This window comes from Cinclus cinclus, chromosome Z (genome assembly GCF_963662255.1).
Source record: "Cinclus cinclus chromosome Z, bCinCin1.1, whole genome shotgun sequence".
NCBI lineage: Eukaryota > Metazoa > Chordata > Aves > Passeriformes > Cinclidae > Cinclus > Cinclus cinclus.
Window position 1 is genome coordinate 64696414 of NC_085084.1, and position 16035 is coordinate 64712448.

General features: G+C 35.4%; 1 protein-coding gene across 2 annotated transcripts in view; it reads left to right on the forward strand.

Moving 5' to 3' along the window:
* ADAMTS6 (ADAM metallopeptidase with thrombospondin type 1 motif 6) overlaps positions 1-14827 on the forward strand; it is a 132842-nt gene extending 118015 nt beyond the window's left edge. For both annotated transcript variants that reach the window (XM_062512964.1, XM_062512965.1), the window contains exons 20-24: positions 612-741; positions 4204-4408; positions 7949-8125; positions 9130-9286; positions 14718-14827. In XM_062512964.1, the coding sequence (XP_062368948.1) occupies positions 612-741; positions 4204-4408; positions 7949-8125; positions 9130-9286; positions 14718-14827 (779 nt within the window). The remainder of the gene's footprint in view (positions 1-611; positions 742-4203; positions 4409-7948; positions 8126-9129; positions 9287-14717) is intronic.
* Positions 14828-16035: the final 1208 nt, after the last annotated feature.

The following is a 16035-nucleotide window of genomic DNA, read 5'->3' on the forward strand; positions in this document are numbered from 1 at the left end:
GTAAATAATGATCAATTCCAAATTATGCTGTTGATGGTTAACAATGAAAGAGGAACTGGAAGTGCCAGGCAAAATGAGTATTAACAGAGACAAACTGTCTCTCAGAATGAATTATACTTCTATTATTTTATTGAAAAAAATTTGTAGGATAATATATTAAAATACAACACTCTTTCCCAGTTTTGCTGGTTTGTTTTAAACCAGAGCACATAAACAATAATTCTGCATTGAAGGGTGACCACATTCTATTTGGTGATGTTTTCTTTGGAAATTTTAGTGACTTTGCTAGGAGAGGATGTCAGATAGAGAATGAATTTTGTGCAATATATAAATAAAAAACAAATTTCTAGTAAATCTATAAATATATTCCCTTTGTTTTAGAAAACAACAGAATCTAAAATTCCTCTCTGAGTGGGGTAGCCTAAAATTGAAAGAAAATTTAAAAATTATTGTTGCTAGGGGGCATGCAGACAATTTAAATTCTCACTGCTGTAGACTTTGGCCAAATAAAGTGAGATGGTAGAATTAATAATCAATAAGTGAAATACAATTATACTCCAAAAGTAGAAGAGCAAAAATGATTAATTAATGGTCTTTCATTTCATCCCAAGGTGTCCAGAAACAAGAGGTGGTGTGTAAAAGGCTGGATGACAGCTCCATTGTACAAAACAATTACTGTGACCCTGACAGTAAGCCTCCAGAAAACCAAAGAGCCTGCAACACTGAGCCTTGCCCACCTGAGTAAGTCATTAATCACTGAAGATGGACATCTGTTTTGCATAGAAAGACAAGTCTTCATGGTCTGTAATAAATCCTGCTAACCAAATTTATATAAAATTCTCATCTAGTATTCATGTCCTGTGTTATCAGCAGGGGTGTTTGGGTTTGGTTTTCAGTTACTTGTTCCTCTAAAAACAGCTCTGAAAAATGTGTTGAGGAGCTGTGATTTGACTAAAGAACAATAGTGATGTTTGAGCTACACCAATCACTGTCAGTAAAAAGATACTAGCAGAACAGCTTCTTAGGATCTGAGTGTCATATGCAGTGAGCAGTGCACAGAGTAGAACTGAGGACCATTCTTGAGGCAACTATGATAAAAGAATGTTGGGGTGAGATTTAACTGTACCCTAATTATTAATATTGCATCTGAAATGTTTGCCATAGTTTAAAGGATGGTTTATTAACATATGTGTTGAAGTGTTCACATGAGAAGTGACAAATACTGAAACATCTAAGCAGACCCCTGGTAATAGTTTTGTCAAACTTTTTCTACAGCATATTCAGCGTTGTACAGTAATGCTGTGTGCTTTTAGGATTAGGTGCTTAGATCTCTTTAGAATTATTTTTTTAAGATAGCTGTATGCTATATATTGATAATTAAAAACCGAGCAGCTCATTTGATCAAAAATGAAGTTTGGCAAGAGCATACAGAATAGCTTAATCTTACTACAAAACCTGTTTAGAAACAGTTGTGATATTTTGTATTAGAAAATAATATCAGCATGTGAACACCAACTTTTCTTATGGTTTGAGATAAGTAACACTTGTGGAAAAGGTGGAACAGATGCAACAGTTTATTGATTCCCAAGCTCTGGTTAGTTTGACTTTGCTGATAATCTCTAGCTGTATTCCAGCTGGGTATGGAAATCATTAAAACTGATTAAAAACAGATACTGCACAATGCTGTGGTCACCTGTAAATGCCTCTTAGAAACTGCTAAAGTGTAGCATGAAACTGTGAGGAATAAGACAAGATTTTTATGCATAAAAATCTCAGCAGATCAGTGAAGTCAGTCTCTTCAATTGGATTATTAGCTGCTTCCCTGGCATGGTGCCTGGTTGCAGGATGGCAGAGCAGTTTCACTTCACACTGCTGTATCCTGTAGCACTCAGCCAAGTGAAGTCACTGCACTGCTGTTACCTTTGAGTGTGAATGAGCTGTGTCACAGACAGGTCTAATTTAGGTCGAAATCATTGTCCCCACAATCTGTATGTATATATATGTTTATCCTGGAAGGATATCTGTTTGGATAACACTGTTTGGCATGGCTCTAAATGCACCAACTATATGCACCTGAGAGCAGGGCTTTAAAAGCAGTCATGTTTCATCAGTTCCTTTTTACCGAACACCAACATTCCAATGCCTTCCTTTGGGTGGCTGAACTATTGGCAAATTAGCATTTTAAAAAGCAATGTTAAGAAAGTTATTCCGAACTAGTTTAATTTTGGGGGTCTTTTTGTTGTTTGTTTTGTTTTGTTTTTTTGGTTTGTTTTTTTTTTCACTGACACTACTTAGAAAAACCCCACAAACTAATAAAACCCAGCCCACAAACCAGGAAGCTTTTGGATTCCCCATCCAGTACAACAGGGACATTGATGAACATGGTGAAAGTCAAGATATCAATATTCAGAAAATGGATAGAGTGTATTAATTAGCATCTACTTCAGCACTTCAACCCTTGTTTGCCTCAGTTCTGATCTTCCCCACAGAGTGAATTAAAAGTGCCAGACCAGTAACAATCAGTACAGAATCAGTACTTACTGATTCTGTAAGTAGTCTAGTAGAAGGCTGTTCAAGTCACAGTTATCCAAAGAAGTTTGACTGTTTGGACAGAAAGTTTTATCCTGCAGTAAGACTTAGTGTTTACGTGGACTGGCCAAATATTTCCTTTTTAATTAGCACAATTCTACTCTGCTCATGGTGTATACCAAAAGTGATGAAAATTACACTTTTTCTAATGGAATACCAGTTACATTATACTTGATGTTTTTGAGCAGAAGACTTTTTGTTTGTTTTCAGTACTTTGTCATTATGTTAAGTAACTCTTACTTTTCAGATTTCAAGAAAATTCTCTTATAGTTCTATGAATTATGAAGAGTGCTGTCTTGTCATACAGTATAAACATTAATGGTGCCTGAGAGCAAAGTCACTTGAGCAAATCATAGTACCAATTAAAAACTAACACTGCAGCCTCTTGAAAGCTATTGAAAGAGCTTCAGATTCTCCCTGTTGTAGTAAAAGCATAAGATTTTTTGATGAATAATCACAAATTAATTTCCTCTTGCTGGAAAAGTAACAACAGAATATGTCATGATTGTTTCCATCTCCGCATTGATTGAGTTTCATGTTAGGATATATTACACATAATGTAACAAAAGAGGATAGTAGCACTTTATTTGACAGCAGCTTGAGAAAATGGCAGATCTTATGAGGCAGCTCCAGGCATACCTCCAGGAACATCCACAGAGACTGACATGCCTCGCATTTTTGGCATGTTGGCAACATGTGATGGCATACTAGAGTTGAACTTCATCTTTTGCAAGGATGACTCAGGCGAGTATCTAATCAACATATTGGATACTGAAGACCAAATGTGCTCATCACTATGAAGAGGTATTTCTATTTAATTGAGCTGCATTAACCTCTCATAAGTAGAAATATATAACATTATGGCCAGATTAATAGCTGCTTTAATCTCTGAAGCAGCACAAAGCAATCTAATACTATTTACAATTTTTTGTTTCTACTGTGTACCCAGAAAAGCACTTGGAAGTTCCCTTTACCACCTATCATACAATTCTTTAATATTTAAAGGAGTTTGTTGAAATTATTGTTCTTATGAGTGTTATTAGTATTAGCTTCAGTTTAAAAAATGAGAATATTTTACATTTCAGTATAGCCTTTTATTAAAAAGTTTACAAATGTCTTGCAATCAGATGATAATTGACTCTTGAAAAGCCTAATTTTGAGATCAAATTATTTTATTGTGATGATACTACTGAAGCAAACATCTTAGCTTTTAGCTTGTGATGTAACTTTCAGAAGTGGTTCCCAAACATTTCCAGTAGCAAACCAGTTTCAAAGAAATAATTTCAGGTAAGTCCAGTGTAAACCTACATAAATAGCTTCAGTTTGTCCGGCTTAAACACTCTTTTTAAACTGCTATAGGCTAGGATGGAAATTGCTGCTCTGGAAAAATGCAAAGTAGTGTTATTATTGGAAGATATTACTGCAGTGAGGCGTAAATTAAAATATTTAGTAAAAAGACCCGTACATTTCTACTTTATTTCACTATGACTGTGCGTATTGTTAAAAATTACTTCAGTTTAATGATTTAAACTATTTGCATTCTTGGTTTGTGCAGTTATCAACTCTGTTGGTGAAATGTATTAACTGAGTCTCCTAACTGTTTTTTCTACCCAGATGGTTTATAGGGGACTGGTCGGAGTGCAGTAAGACCTGTGATGGAGGAATGCGTTCACGGACAGTTCTCTGCATCAGAAAGATTGGGCCTTCCGAGGAGGAGACGCTGGACACTGCCAACTGTTTAACTCACCGGCCCATTGAGAAAGAGCCCTGCAACAATCAGTCCTGCCCCCCACAGTGGGTTGCTCTGGACTGGTCGGAGGTAAGGAAATTTCGCCAGCAGCTCACTGGCAATAGTGGAGGCAGAACCTCTGATCAACGAATATTAGTACATTTTCTGTCAGGGCTTGCTAAGTAAAGGATTAGTAAGAAAATTTTACAGAGGAGGTTTCACCTCTGCCTAATTGTTTTGTTTTCTGCCTCTTATGAAAATGCCTATAATGTACAGCATATCTCTATACTCAAAATTAGCTCCTTCTCTCACACAGATATCACATTCTGGTTTCCTTAATTAATTTTACACTCTGTTATCATATCCAGGCTTTTATGCAGCAAGATCATGTAATGATTTTGAGCAAAATCATTCTAATAGAAAGATTCAAACTCCACTAAAGTTCTTGTGATAATTAATCATGACTGTGAAAAAGTGCCAGGCTTCTTTCTTGTATTAATTTTGTTTGTGTTTGGCAGACTGTCTTGACTGATGACACCGTTTTAATATAATGAGAAAAGCTGCTTTCTTTATTCTGTTCATGGTTTCTAGAAATATAATATAATATGTAAAAATTCCTATAGTACTATAAACACAAACATTTTTATATATATGTTTGTATGAATTTCTGATAGAAGTGTGAAAAGGAAAAATGAACTTGAAAAATGAAGAGTTGGATATTCCTCCCATTGAAACCAATGGCAAACCTTGCTAATTTTCTCAGGAATGGAAGTTATGAAGTTTTCTTTTCATACTTAAAATGATGCATAATACAAATAAAACAATTATAGTCTTGTTTTATCTGCTTATGCACTTGTTGGCAATCAATATAATTGCACATTTTTTAAATTTTCAGTGATTATTAACAATAAATAATGTATCTTTTTGGTCAGAGAAGCAAAAACATTTTGTTAACATACTGATTAGATGATGTCCTTAGGAGAATGTAAACATGGTTTTATCAAATTGAAATGAAAATTGAGGATGTCTTTCCCACTGGAATGTAGTCATTCTTAGGTAATGCCGTAAGTTTTTCCACAGTTTGCTCTGGTTGAGCTTTGACAGAATTGATCTGTCCACTCCAAATCACCCCTTTTACATTTTTCAGGACAATTATAAAAAAATATTCTAAGGATTTCTTCGGAAGAGCTTTACCAGACCAGCATATATAATTTGACCTCATAACTTCCACGACGAGAGTCAGAAATTTTAGAAGCATTTAGTAATAGAAGATAATTTATCCTCATTTGGTTGATCTGGATATTTTGTTTTCATTTTCTGTAGAAACATACAATCTTTTTTGTTAAATTTTACTCTTTTTAAAATTTTTTTTAATTTGGTATTTTTGAAACCTATTTCCTTATTTCACTTCCATTCCTGGGATATATTGTAGTCCATCTTAGTAGAATTTTTTCTATAAAATTATAAAAATGATAAAATTCCACAAAGGAGAGTATAGGAATGATATTTTATTCTGATACCAGTAGCTGGAAAAAGATCTTTCTCAGATGGCATCTTACACATGGATTACATATTGTGTCTTCACGCAGTACTAGAAGGAAGATGCTCCTAAACTCAAAGTTTTGTCCTCAGAGTCTTGCTTGTTTGCTAACATACTCTAAAGGTTATGAAACCACATTGGATTTTGACATTTTGACAAAGTCCTTTCAACATTGTCACTTTTATGTTTGTTTTTACAGACTGATGTGATTTTTAGGCACTCAGCTGGGAAGGGGCCCATACTTCTACTTCCTACTTAAAAAGTCAAATATTTTGCATGAAGTACATGTGGATAAAAGTACTCATAACACTCCTTGGAGTTTGGACTCCAACTGATCAGTCATGATCATGACATCGAAGACCTCACATTTTAACTGTCGTTGGGTTTTGGTCTCTATTTATCATTAGTGTTATTTGTGCAGTTCTACCAGAGATCTTCTCTTACTTCCTTCCTTCATCTTCCTTCTACTAGTTTTCTAGTAGGCAATGTGCACAAGATTTGGTGTTGAAATCTCTTCAGTATAAGAACTCTTGGAAGTGTTTATTCCACAAAATTCAGAACACTGAACTACTGTAGATAAAGAGGCTGTATCTCAGTAGGAAAAGATTGACTAGGGTAGAAAAGAAAAGGTTACATTTTAAGGAAAGTGATTATATATCCATTTTGCATTCTGAATTATAAAATCCAAATGCAAGAGTCATCTTTTCGCAGCCCAGTTTAAGATCTTAAATCCAAGTGGAGGTAACATTTAGAATAAAACTGTTAATTCCATATGGACTATCTTAGGTGCCTCCCTCTGGAGATTTTCTTCTTGTTTTGAGATGCATGTAGCTATGGATATAAAGTTTTACATATTCATAGGATATATCCTTACATAATACTGTGGAACTTAAAATTTCTATAAATTACCCAAAGATGCTTCAGGATTAGGCATGAAACAATTAAGTTTGCATCACTCAAGTAATTTTTTTTAAATAATCCTAGGGGTGATTGTTTTTTCTTTTCCCAGTGATGTAGTGAGTTTTGGATGTGTGTAAAGCTCTTTGGATATGTGATCTCTTGAATATTGTTCCAGTTCCACATAGTGTTCCACAAATAATGTTTTGTCTCTACATATTAAAGGCAGTTCAAGTCTTGAACAGGTTAACATAATCTGCATGTAATCTGCATCTGAGCGTTTGTGCTGTCAGGAACTGATTCTGATCCAAATAGTGCAGATATGCTTATGGGATGAAGGGTAACACACCAATCAATAGAGGATTCTAAAACTGTGCTTACAACATCTCATGTTGAAACGGGACTGATTTGGGAAAGGACTTGAGTTTTAATTTTGTTAGCATTTGTCTCTTCCTCATTCTGCAGCTGAGCTACTGTGTATGACATGGTCAGTAGCAAAAAGGAAAGAGAAAGGCACTATGAGGTAAAACGGTGATCATCAGGCCTGATTCTTTTCAGGTTGCTGTTTTATTGTCTGCTTGCTGTCAGAATAGCACAAGATTGATAACAGGAGGGGAAACTGTGAAATCAGAATTTTAATAGGAAAGGAGATGAAGGCATGCACTGTCAGAGAGGGTACCATATTTTGATATATCTGAGTGATGTGGTCTCTATGAAGTCTAGTACAGCATTTATCTTTCCTTTTGTGTATTGAGGAGAAATGTGTTAGTTGTCTGTGGGTAAAGTGAAATGGATAAAGACCATACTAAGGTGATACTAAGAACAGACAGTCTTATTTTTAATTATTAATACACTCAAATTTGGTTCATAATAGTATTACATGTGGCAGACCTTTCTACTTTGCAGCAGTGTTTTTCTTAAACCTGGCATAAATACTAACACTGTAGTCTAAATATAAACAGCAAAGAAAATCTAAAACTCAGATAGCCTTGTCCATAAGACAAACTTCAGTCAGCTTGTTTGTGTTTCTAAACATTTTAAAATTATTACTACTGCATTGTGATTACAGTTGAATTTTAAGTTCATAAATATATTCTCCTCCTTTACAAATAGCATTTCTGAGAGTTTTATTGTTGCATTACTGAGATTTTAATATTTTTTTCTTCTTTTTTTTTTTTTTTTTTTTCCTTCAGTGCACACCGAAGTGTGGCCCAGGATTCAAACACAGAATTGTTCTGTGCAAAAGCAGCGATCTCTTAAAAACCTTTCCAGCTGCGCAGTGCCAAGATGAAAGCAAGCCACCAGTGCGCATCCGCTGCAGTTTAGGCCGATGTCCTCCTCCTCGCTGGGTTGCTGGAGACTGGGGACAGGTGGGATAGCTCATGCAAGTCTTTGTTGCTGTTAGTCTCCCAGATTGGCACCTCTTGGACTAAGGTGGCCCTGGAGACAGATAAGAGATGGCTCCTGTGGCTGAGGGAAACAAAAAGATTCTCCCCTTTTGTGTGTGTGTGCGCATGTGTATATATATATGTATATATATATGGAGAGAGAGAGAGATATTTGTATATGTACCTGTCTCTGAAAACAACACACTTTGAGATCAGTATAATTTTTTGCGTAAGATACATTTTGTTACTGTACAGGAAGCTAAATTACTCCAGGACAGGCTGAATAATGCTGCCATTATTTAGTGCTTCTAAATATGGTTTGCTAAGTTTCCTTCTTTCTTTATGGTTTTGCATCTCATTAGTCATCAGTGGCCTGCTTTTAGAATATTAAATAAATTAATAATTTTCTGTTTGCTGAGCCATTTTCCTCTAATAAAAATGAAACAGTTTAAATTAACCAGTGAAAAATTATTTCTGATATTACAGTCTAGTTGGCTTTTTAAAGTGGTGTTTCTTCAGATCCACTTCTATATTTAACTAATATTGTACTAAAATTGTAACTATTTAGTTACATAAATTAATTTTTTTAATAATTAAAACAGCAAAGTCTATGTGTTTAAAAGATGCTTACTTTTCCCTTAAAAATAAGGTCCTGTAGCAGATCTGAATTCTTGTTCTCTTTCTTTATTCAAAAGTGTCAGTATGATATATGAAATAGAGTAAATTATATTCTTATATCTCATATCTGAACTGTTCAGAGATTCAATATTGCATTACATTTTCTTTTCTTTGAAAGAGTGCTCAGATGTGTTGTAAAAAATTCTAGAATATTTTAGGATAATTCTTTTCTCTATTAATCAAAACTCTTCAGATGCCTGTCTTCCTTATAATTTGTGGATGACGAGTGTTTCTGATTGCTTCCTGTTACTTTATTTTATATTTAAAAATTGGATGCAGGGTTTTAAATTTTTTCTCTTCTTTTTTAGTGTTCTGCACAGTGTGGTCTTGGGCAACAGATGAGAACAGTACAGTGTCTCTCATATACTGGGCAAGCATCCAGTGAGTGTCCAGAAACTCTCAGACCTCCATCAATGCAGCAGTGTGAAAGCAAATGTGACAGTACTCCCATTTCCAACACAGAGGGTAAGTCTGCCATCTTAATGTAATTTATTCTGAAAAGAGTGAAGTGGCATCATCAGCATTATTGCTTTGGTAAAAGTCTATATGACATCATCTCTCAGGCTGCAAATGACTTTTAAAAAATATTTTCTGATCAGTCATTTGTAGCTCAATGGTAAAGTCAATGAAAATCAAAATACACATTGTTTAAAAAAATACCCTTAAAAACATATAGCCTAAGTCATGGACATTATTGTTTGTGCCACTGATTTTCTAATCTCTTTATTGGTTCAATGGAAATGTTCACACTAGCAGGTGTAGCATGTTACACTTTTCATTCACTGGCATTCTACCTGTCTAATCAGTGTTGAACACAGCAATGTAGTGGCAAAAATGGTAAATTCCATGTTCATTGGAAGACTGGGACCATAGATTTCATGCTACAAGGTTCTTGTGAGAACAAGTCTGCTCTCTATACTTTGACATTCTTTAAATTTCTTCTAACTAACTTGTAGTTATTTTTGATTTATAATTCCTGTTCAAAATAATTATAGTATTTTTGTACTATGCAGTCTAATTTAATTAGACTATTAATTAACTTCATAATAACATATTTTTGGTAGAGGATATATGAGATGATATTGTGGAAATAGACATATTCACACTTATTAAATACTTTGGAAATGAACTTTTAAATGGTCTAGGCCAAACTCTTAGGAAATGCTGACTTCAAAGTAGACTTGGACCACTAGGCAGTAAAAAATATGTTTCCTCGTTGATTATAAAATTTAGAAGAATTGCTCATGAAATAAGTTCCGTTTGGTGTGGAAGGGGAAAAGGAACAGAAAGTTCTCCAAAGTATCAAGAGATTACACAGCAATGGCAGACCTAAAACACTTATTCCCTAAATTTTTATATTACATAAATTGTTATGTTCCCTAAATTTTGTGTACTTGACTACAATATTGCTAGCACTGCTGCTTTTAACATAACTAATCTCTGTGCAGTATATAATTGAGTATTTTATTACACAGAATCTCCTACTACATTAGAGTTTAATGTCCTACAAATGGTCTGATTGATATTTTTTTAAGGCAGATTTGTCCTTCAGTCTACCCAGATTTGGTGGTCATTCAATGCCTCCTCTATCAATCAATGTCCGTGCCACAGATTTAAAATTGTTGTAAAAGTCTGGCAAGTAGATATGTTTGTGATGAAATGGGAGCATGCTAAAATTGTCCCAGAAATACACTGATGGTTCAGTGTATGAGCACTGTAATTCACTATTTTTAGTAAAGTTTTAATTTTAAGTAGGGGCTTATCTAATGCTGTCATTTAAAATCATTTTCATACCAGAATTTTTCTTGGTTATTTTCAGTTACATTATTTGTTTAGTGCTCTCAAGAAATCTTTAAGTGATAATTATCAATCTAGGAAACTTTCTTCCTTTAAAATCTCATAGGCTACATGATATTTTATTTCCAAACACAGATATTGACTTCAGTGCAAAGTAAGGAAGGTAATAAATGAATTATAAGTGGACATGATTCAGTCCCAGTCTCTTCCTAATTTCCAGATGACTAGGTCATATTGTTATTTATAGTAATTACCCTGGTAATTCTCCAGTATTACTAGAAAATATGCTAATCTCTTATAGAAGAATGCACTAGAGAGTTTTCTCTGTGTGATCTCTGTACACTGGGTGGCCTGAACTCCTCTACAGTAGAACTGTGCAGGCTAGCTATGTACAGTGGGTCTGTTGGTAATTGTGTTTTTAGGGACCCATACCTTCGCTGGAAAATTTGTGGGATCCATAAATAGAAAATGCTGGAGAACACTTATACTGTATTCCAGATGGTTGTCAGTTCTTTGGCCTGCATTCTGAGAGAGCCAGGTGCAAGCCAGCTCCCTACAGACAGCCATCCAGGCTCATTAGCACAGTTAGGAAGAATCAAAGAGAAAAAGATACAGCACAGTATCTTCTGAAGGATACAGGTCCCAACACATTGCCTCTTAGTGTCCCATTTCTGTTTATGTGCCACACTGGAGGTGTTTATCTCAAAATTCATTTAACAGTTTAAAGTGCTTATATCCTTTCAGTAGAATTTTACTGCAGTGTGTGAAAGACTAAGATATCCCAAAATTAGGCAAAAATTCCATCTTCAAGGTACTTTTTTCAATACTTGCACAAGTATTTTCTTATATATATATATATATATATATATATATAATTTTTTTTACAGCTGCTATTAAATAGTGAATACAAGAATCACAAACAGGATTGGCAGAATAATGTGCACATTTGACACCTATCTACTTTAAAAAAGTCCTCTTAGACATAAGAGGAGCTGACATCTCTTTGTTCAGTGAAGTGTCAGCCTTTAAACAGAAGAGCTTATCTTTTTCACCATCCTAGAGATGATGGAAAGATATCAAGAGCTAACTAATCCTAAAGAGCACAACTATTTTTGGAAAGGTAGTATTTTCTGGGAGAAATTCTGGAGCTCTGATATTTTGTCATGAATATATTAGTGAGTGGGGCATGCTGTGCCTCTGTGCTCGCTTCTGTCACTCAGCAGGTACAGAGGGATGTGATCTGACTGTCAGTATTTGGGTTCCAAGGAAGGATTCAGGTGTTCCAGTGAGAGGGTTTGTGCACATGGGAGTGCGTGTGTGTAGCAGAACATACCTGCCCACACATGGGGACTTTGTCTATATGCCACTTTAAGCACTGCCTCGTGCTTTGGGATCCACTGTGGGGCAAAAGCAGCTTCAGCAGCAGCACACTGGTTTGCACTGGTCAGATTGTCTGGAGGTGCTCTCTTCCTGTTTCAAACCCCAGCAAACCTGATTCCATTTGCTTGCTGAATGCCTGTGCTCACAGACTATGGAGCTGTTCAACAGTTTTTTAGCAATTTAATTTGGCTACCCAAAGATAACATCATACAGGGTTTTGAGGAAGTTGGAGCCACCCTGCAGTATAATGATCGTATTGGTAAAGCTTGGAAAATTTTTCTTTGGGAAAGTATGGTTGTTTGCATAAAAAAAGAGTCAAAATTTTTGGGATACAAAAATACAAAAATAATTGAATCTTACAATATTTTACATGTGCTTTAGCTCTGGGGTTTTCAAATTTTTCACTGGTGATTTAGAATATTGTAGACGTTGTTTTGATGGGTTGCCACTGATGAGGGTAATGTTGCATTTTCTGCTGGAAGTGAACTACAAGCATCATCTACCACACCACTTGAAATACATTCGGAATTATTCTATTCTCTTAAATATATATATGTGTGCTGTATCTAGACTGCTAAAGCCCATCTAAAATTTTACCTGTAAAACTGTTTTGTCTATTTTTATGTCATTTCAGTTTTTCTTGTATTTTATATAATACATCTTTTCAATTTCTTTAGCTGGAGGTACAGTGCTAATTTTTGATTTTCTAAAATGTAAAATGATGGTTAATATCATATCACCTGATCTAGCCACAAAGTTCAGCAATGCAGAGTTTGGAAATGTAGCTTACTGAAACTTACTAACTTGTTACTAGAAACAAAAGGAACTCTGCTAAAACTTCTCCATTCAACCACAGTCCTATGAAGAACAGAATACTTCATCAGCCACCATGTCTGTTTCAAAACTGATTTTTAAAACAGAAGTTGTGGGGAACTTTCAGAATAGTCTCTCATTGCTGTCCAAATAGCATCAGCTGAACAGGGTCCAGTTTTACTCAAGAGAAGGAATAACTTAGAAGAAACATGAAAAAGGATCATTCTAAATGCTACTTTTAGCAAAAATGCAGTTAGTGGTTTTACTTGTGTTTAACTAAACACTGTGTGTTTGAGGGTTATTTTTGGGACTGAGTGAACTTTTCTATGTCTTGTTAGATCAAGTGAACCTTTTTATTTTTCACTTCATTTGTAATTCCCCATCTGTCTCCCCTATACTCCCAGTCTTCACAAAAATGAGGACCTGAAATATTTCAGGAAGAGACTTGACCTCTTTTGTGAAGAGTTTTTGAAAATCAGTCAAATAGAACACCATGTGTGGTTGCTGGTAAAGAAATATGTCTGTTTCAACCAGATACCCACAATGTCTTTTCTCCTGTCACTCAATTATGTTTCCATTAAGAATTAAAAAATTAGAAAAGCAGTATGTAAAGCATCATGTAGGTGGAATGAAAGAATTGCAATGAAAGTGCTATGTCTGTGTTAATGACATGAAAGTAGAAATAATTTCCTAACTGCTCCTTGCTTAGCTAAAAGCATGCATATTACCATTATCAGAATTACTGCTCAGTACAGACCTGTAAGTTCAGCCTCATTAATGCTTTCCTCAGTTCAAATACTAAAAATTCTCATCTGGATTCAATTTGCTGCTCCAGTATGCTTGCAAGTGTTAATCCACTATCTGTAACACCCTGTCCCAGAGCAAGAATAATGTACTAGGAGATTATATGGAGACTGATGAGCTGCAGAACCTCAGTGTATCACTGAGTTCTCAGATGTAGCTCTTTCTCCAGCTGTATCAGAGTAAGAACTGAACAGGGACCAAACTATCCCATTCCCCATTCCCACTTTCTTCCTACAGGTGCACAAAATGAGCCAGAGGAGAGCTACAGCATATTACAGCTCCTGTAATGTACCCACAAAGTCACTTTATGTGCAGCCTGTGTGGGATGCAAAAGAATTAAACCTTCCTCCATGGGGTTGTGCTTTGTTCTCCCTTCCATTAGGGAAAGGTACCTGCCAGCACAACAGGGAAGCTGAGGCCGTAAGACCAGCATATAGAGAAAACACAACTCTGAAAAAAAAAAAAAGCTTTTACATCTATTACAGGCATAAAAATGGCTTTCCTTCTAACATAAAATAAATTGTGGATGTGTACTAAAGTATAATCCGCCATTCAGTCTGGCCACTGAACTCACCCTGTTGGTACCATTCTTCATAACACTTGTTTAATTTTCTCCATCCCTGTTAGCTGCAATGCTCATTCTGTTTTAAGGATTCTTACAAATGCACAAGTGAAATTACAAAATTGAAATTACAATAGTGTGAATTACAAATTCACACTATTCAAATAGTGTGAATCATGATAACGATAAACTCTCATGGATGAATGAAATAACTCAAATGAGCTTCTCCTGAGAGGAAAGTTTAAAGTAATGTATAAAAACCAAACAACCTCACATTTTCTAACCGTGTAAAGTGATCACTCCAATAAATGATAATTCTTCCAAGGTGAAGATTTGAAACGTTTCTGAAATGTCTGAAAGCCCTGCAAACATTTTTATGGCTTTTTAAATTTGCAATATTGTATGGACTAGACTATATTAGAAAGAGTAGTTACAAAGAAACAAGATAGATGGATAGAGAAGCCCGCTAAACATCAAATTTTCTCTGTGCTTCAATTTATATTTCTGCTGTTTTTTCTCTTTAATGTTCTTAATTATTAGAGTGCAAAGATGTGAACAAAGTGGCATATTGCCCACTGGTGCTGAAGTTCAAGTTCTGCAGTCGAGCATACTTCAGACAGATGTGCTGCAAGACCTGCCAAGGACACTGACCCACAGGAAGCAGAAGAATGTGCCTTGTTATTATCATTGTGGAAGAGTGTCCATCGAAGAGAGCCACACAGCGGAATGAGATTGACGTCCTTGCAAATGCATTACCCTGTGGAAAACATAACCACTGGTCAGCCCCAGCTGACAGGATTTCAATATTATTTTAACTTCTGTGAAGTGGGATTTATTAATCCAAAGTGCTGGACACAGTATGAGGGGATCCCAAATTTGAAAGATTCACACAACACATATAGAATAGCTTACTGTGGAACATTTGTGTTCTTTTGACTAAATCCAATAGTCTGTTTACATCCTTGGACCATTAAAATAACTTTTATTATGGACTTAGCAATGACACTGAATCCATTTCTATTTAAAACTGTTTAAAATGTAGTTCTTATGAGTTGGTCTACTATGGAAGTAAAGAAGAATCAAAATAAAAAAGTTAAGTCATAGCTTAAAAATCTTAACTATTTTATCTCTTGACGCAGCACCACAATTTAAATTATAAAATGAGCTTGGAAATGTTATTTAAGGAGCAGAATTTTTTTTAGAAAAATAAGTATTTTTCCTTCATTCCACCTATTTCCCTTTGGAGTAATCCATATTTCCTGAACACTGCTGTGAGCCATATATAAAGCTATACTAAATAGAACTACCACGAGGGACTTAGTTTTAAGAGGTGCAACAGTTATTGCAGTGGTGCATGAAATACAAGCGTGCTATGAAACAAAATGAAATCTTCATTGCAGGTTTATAGCGATCTTACCATTGTACAAGCGAAACAGATTTCCACTGAAAGGAACATATTTCGGTAATGTGGGGAGGCAGACTCCAGCAGTGGTGAAGACTGGATTGCCAGTTCCTTCACTACTACCATAAAAGTGGTTTAGGACTCACACTTTGACTCTAGCTCACTTTTGTTTACAATAGCAGCCACAAAGAAGAAACAACTTTGTGGGCTTCTAGATCTGGTTTACGTGTTAGCTTTGATTCTCCAAAACTGAGGAATTTGAATGCTAAAGATAAGCCTACTGTGTAATAGCAACAATCCTTTGCAAAGCTGTAAGTTAAAATGGATTCCAGATGTTCCCTGCTTTGACACCGTAGCAAAGGTATTGTTTGTGAGAAGGAATATGTGAATGTTCTGTTCAGGCGAGTGCATCTGAGTGGCAAAGATTGCAACCAAAGAATAAGTGAGTCATGGAGA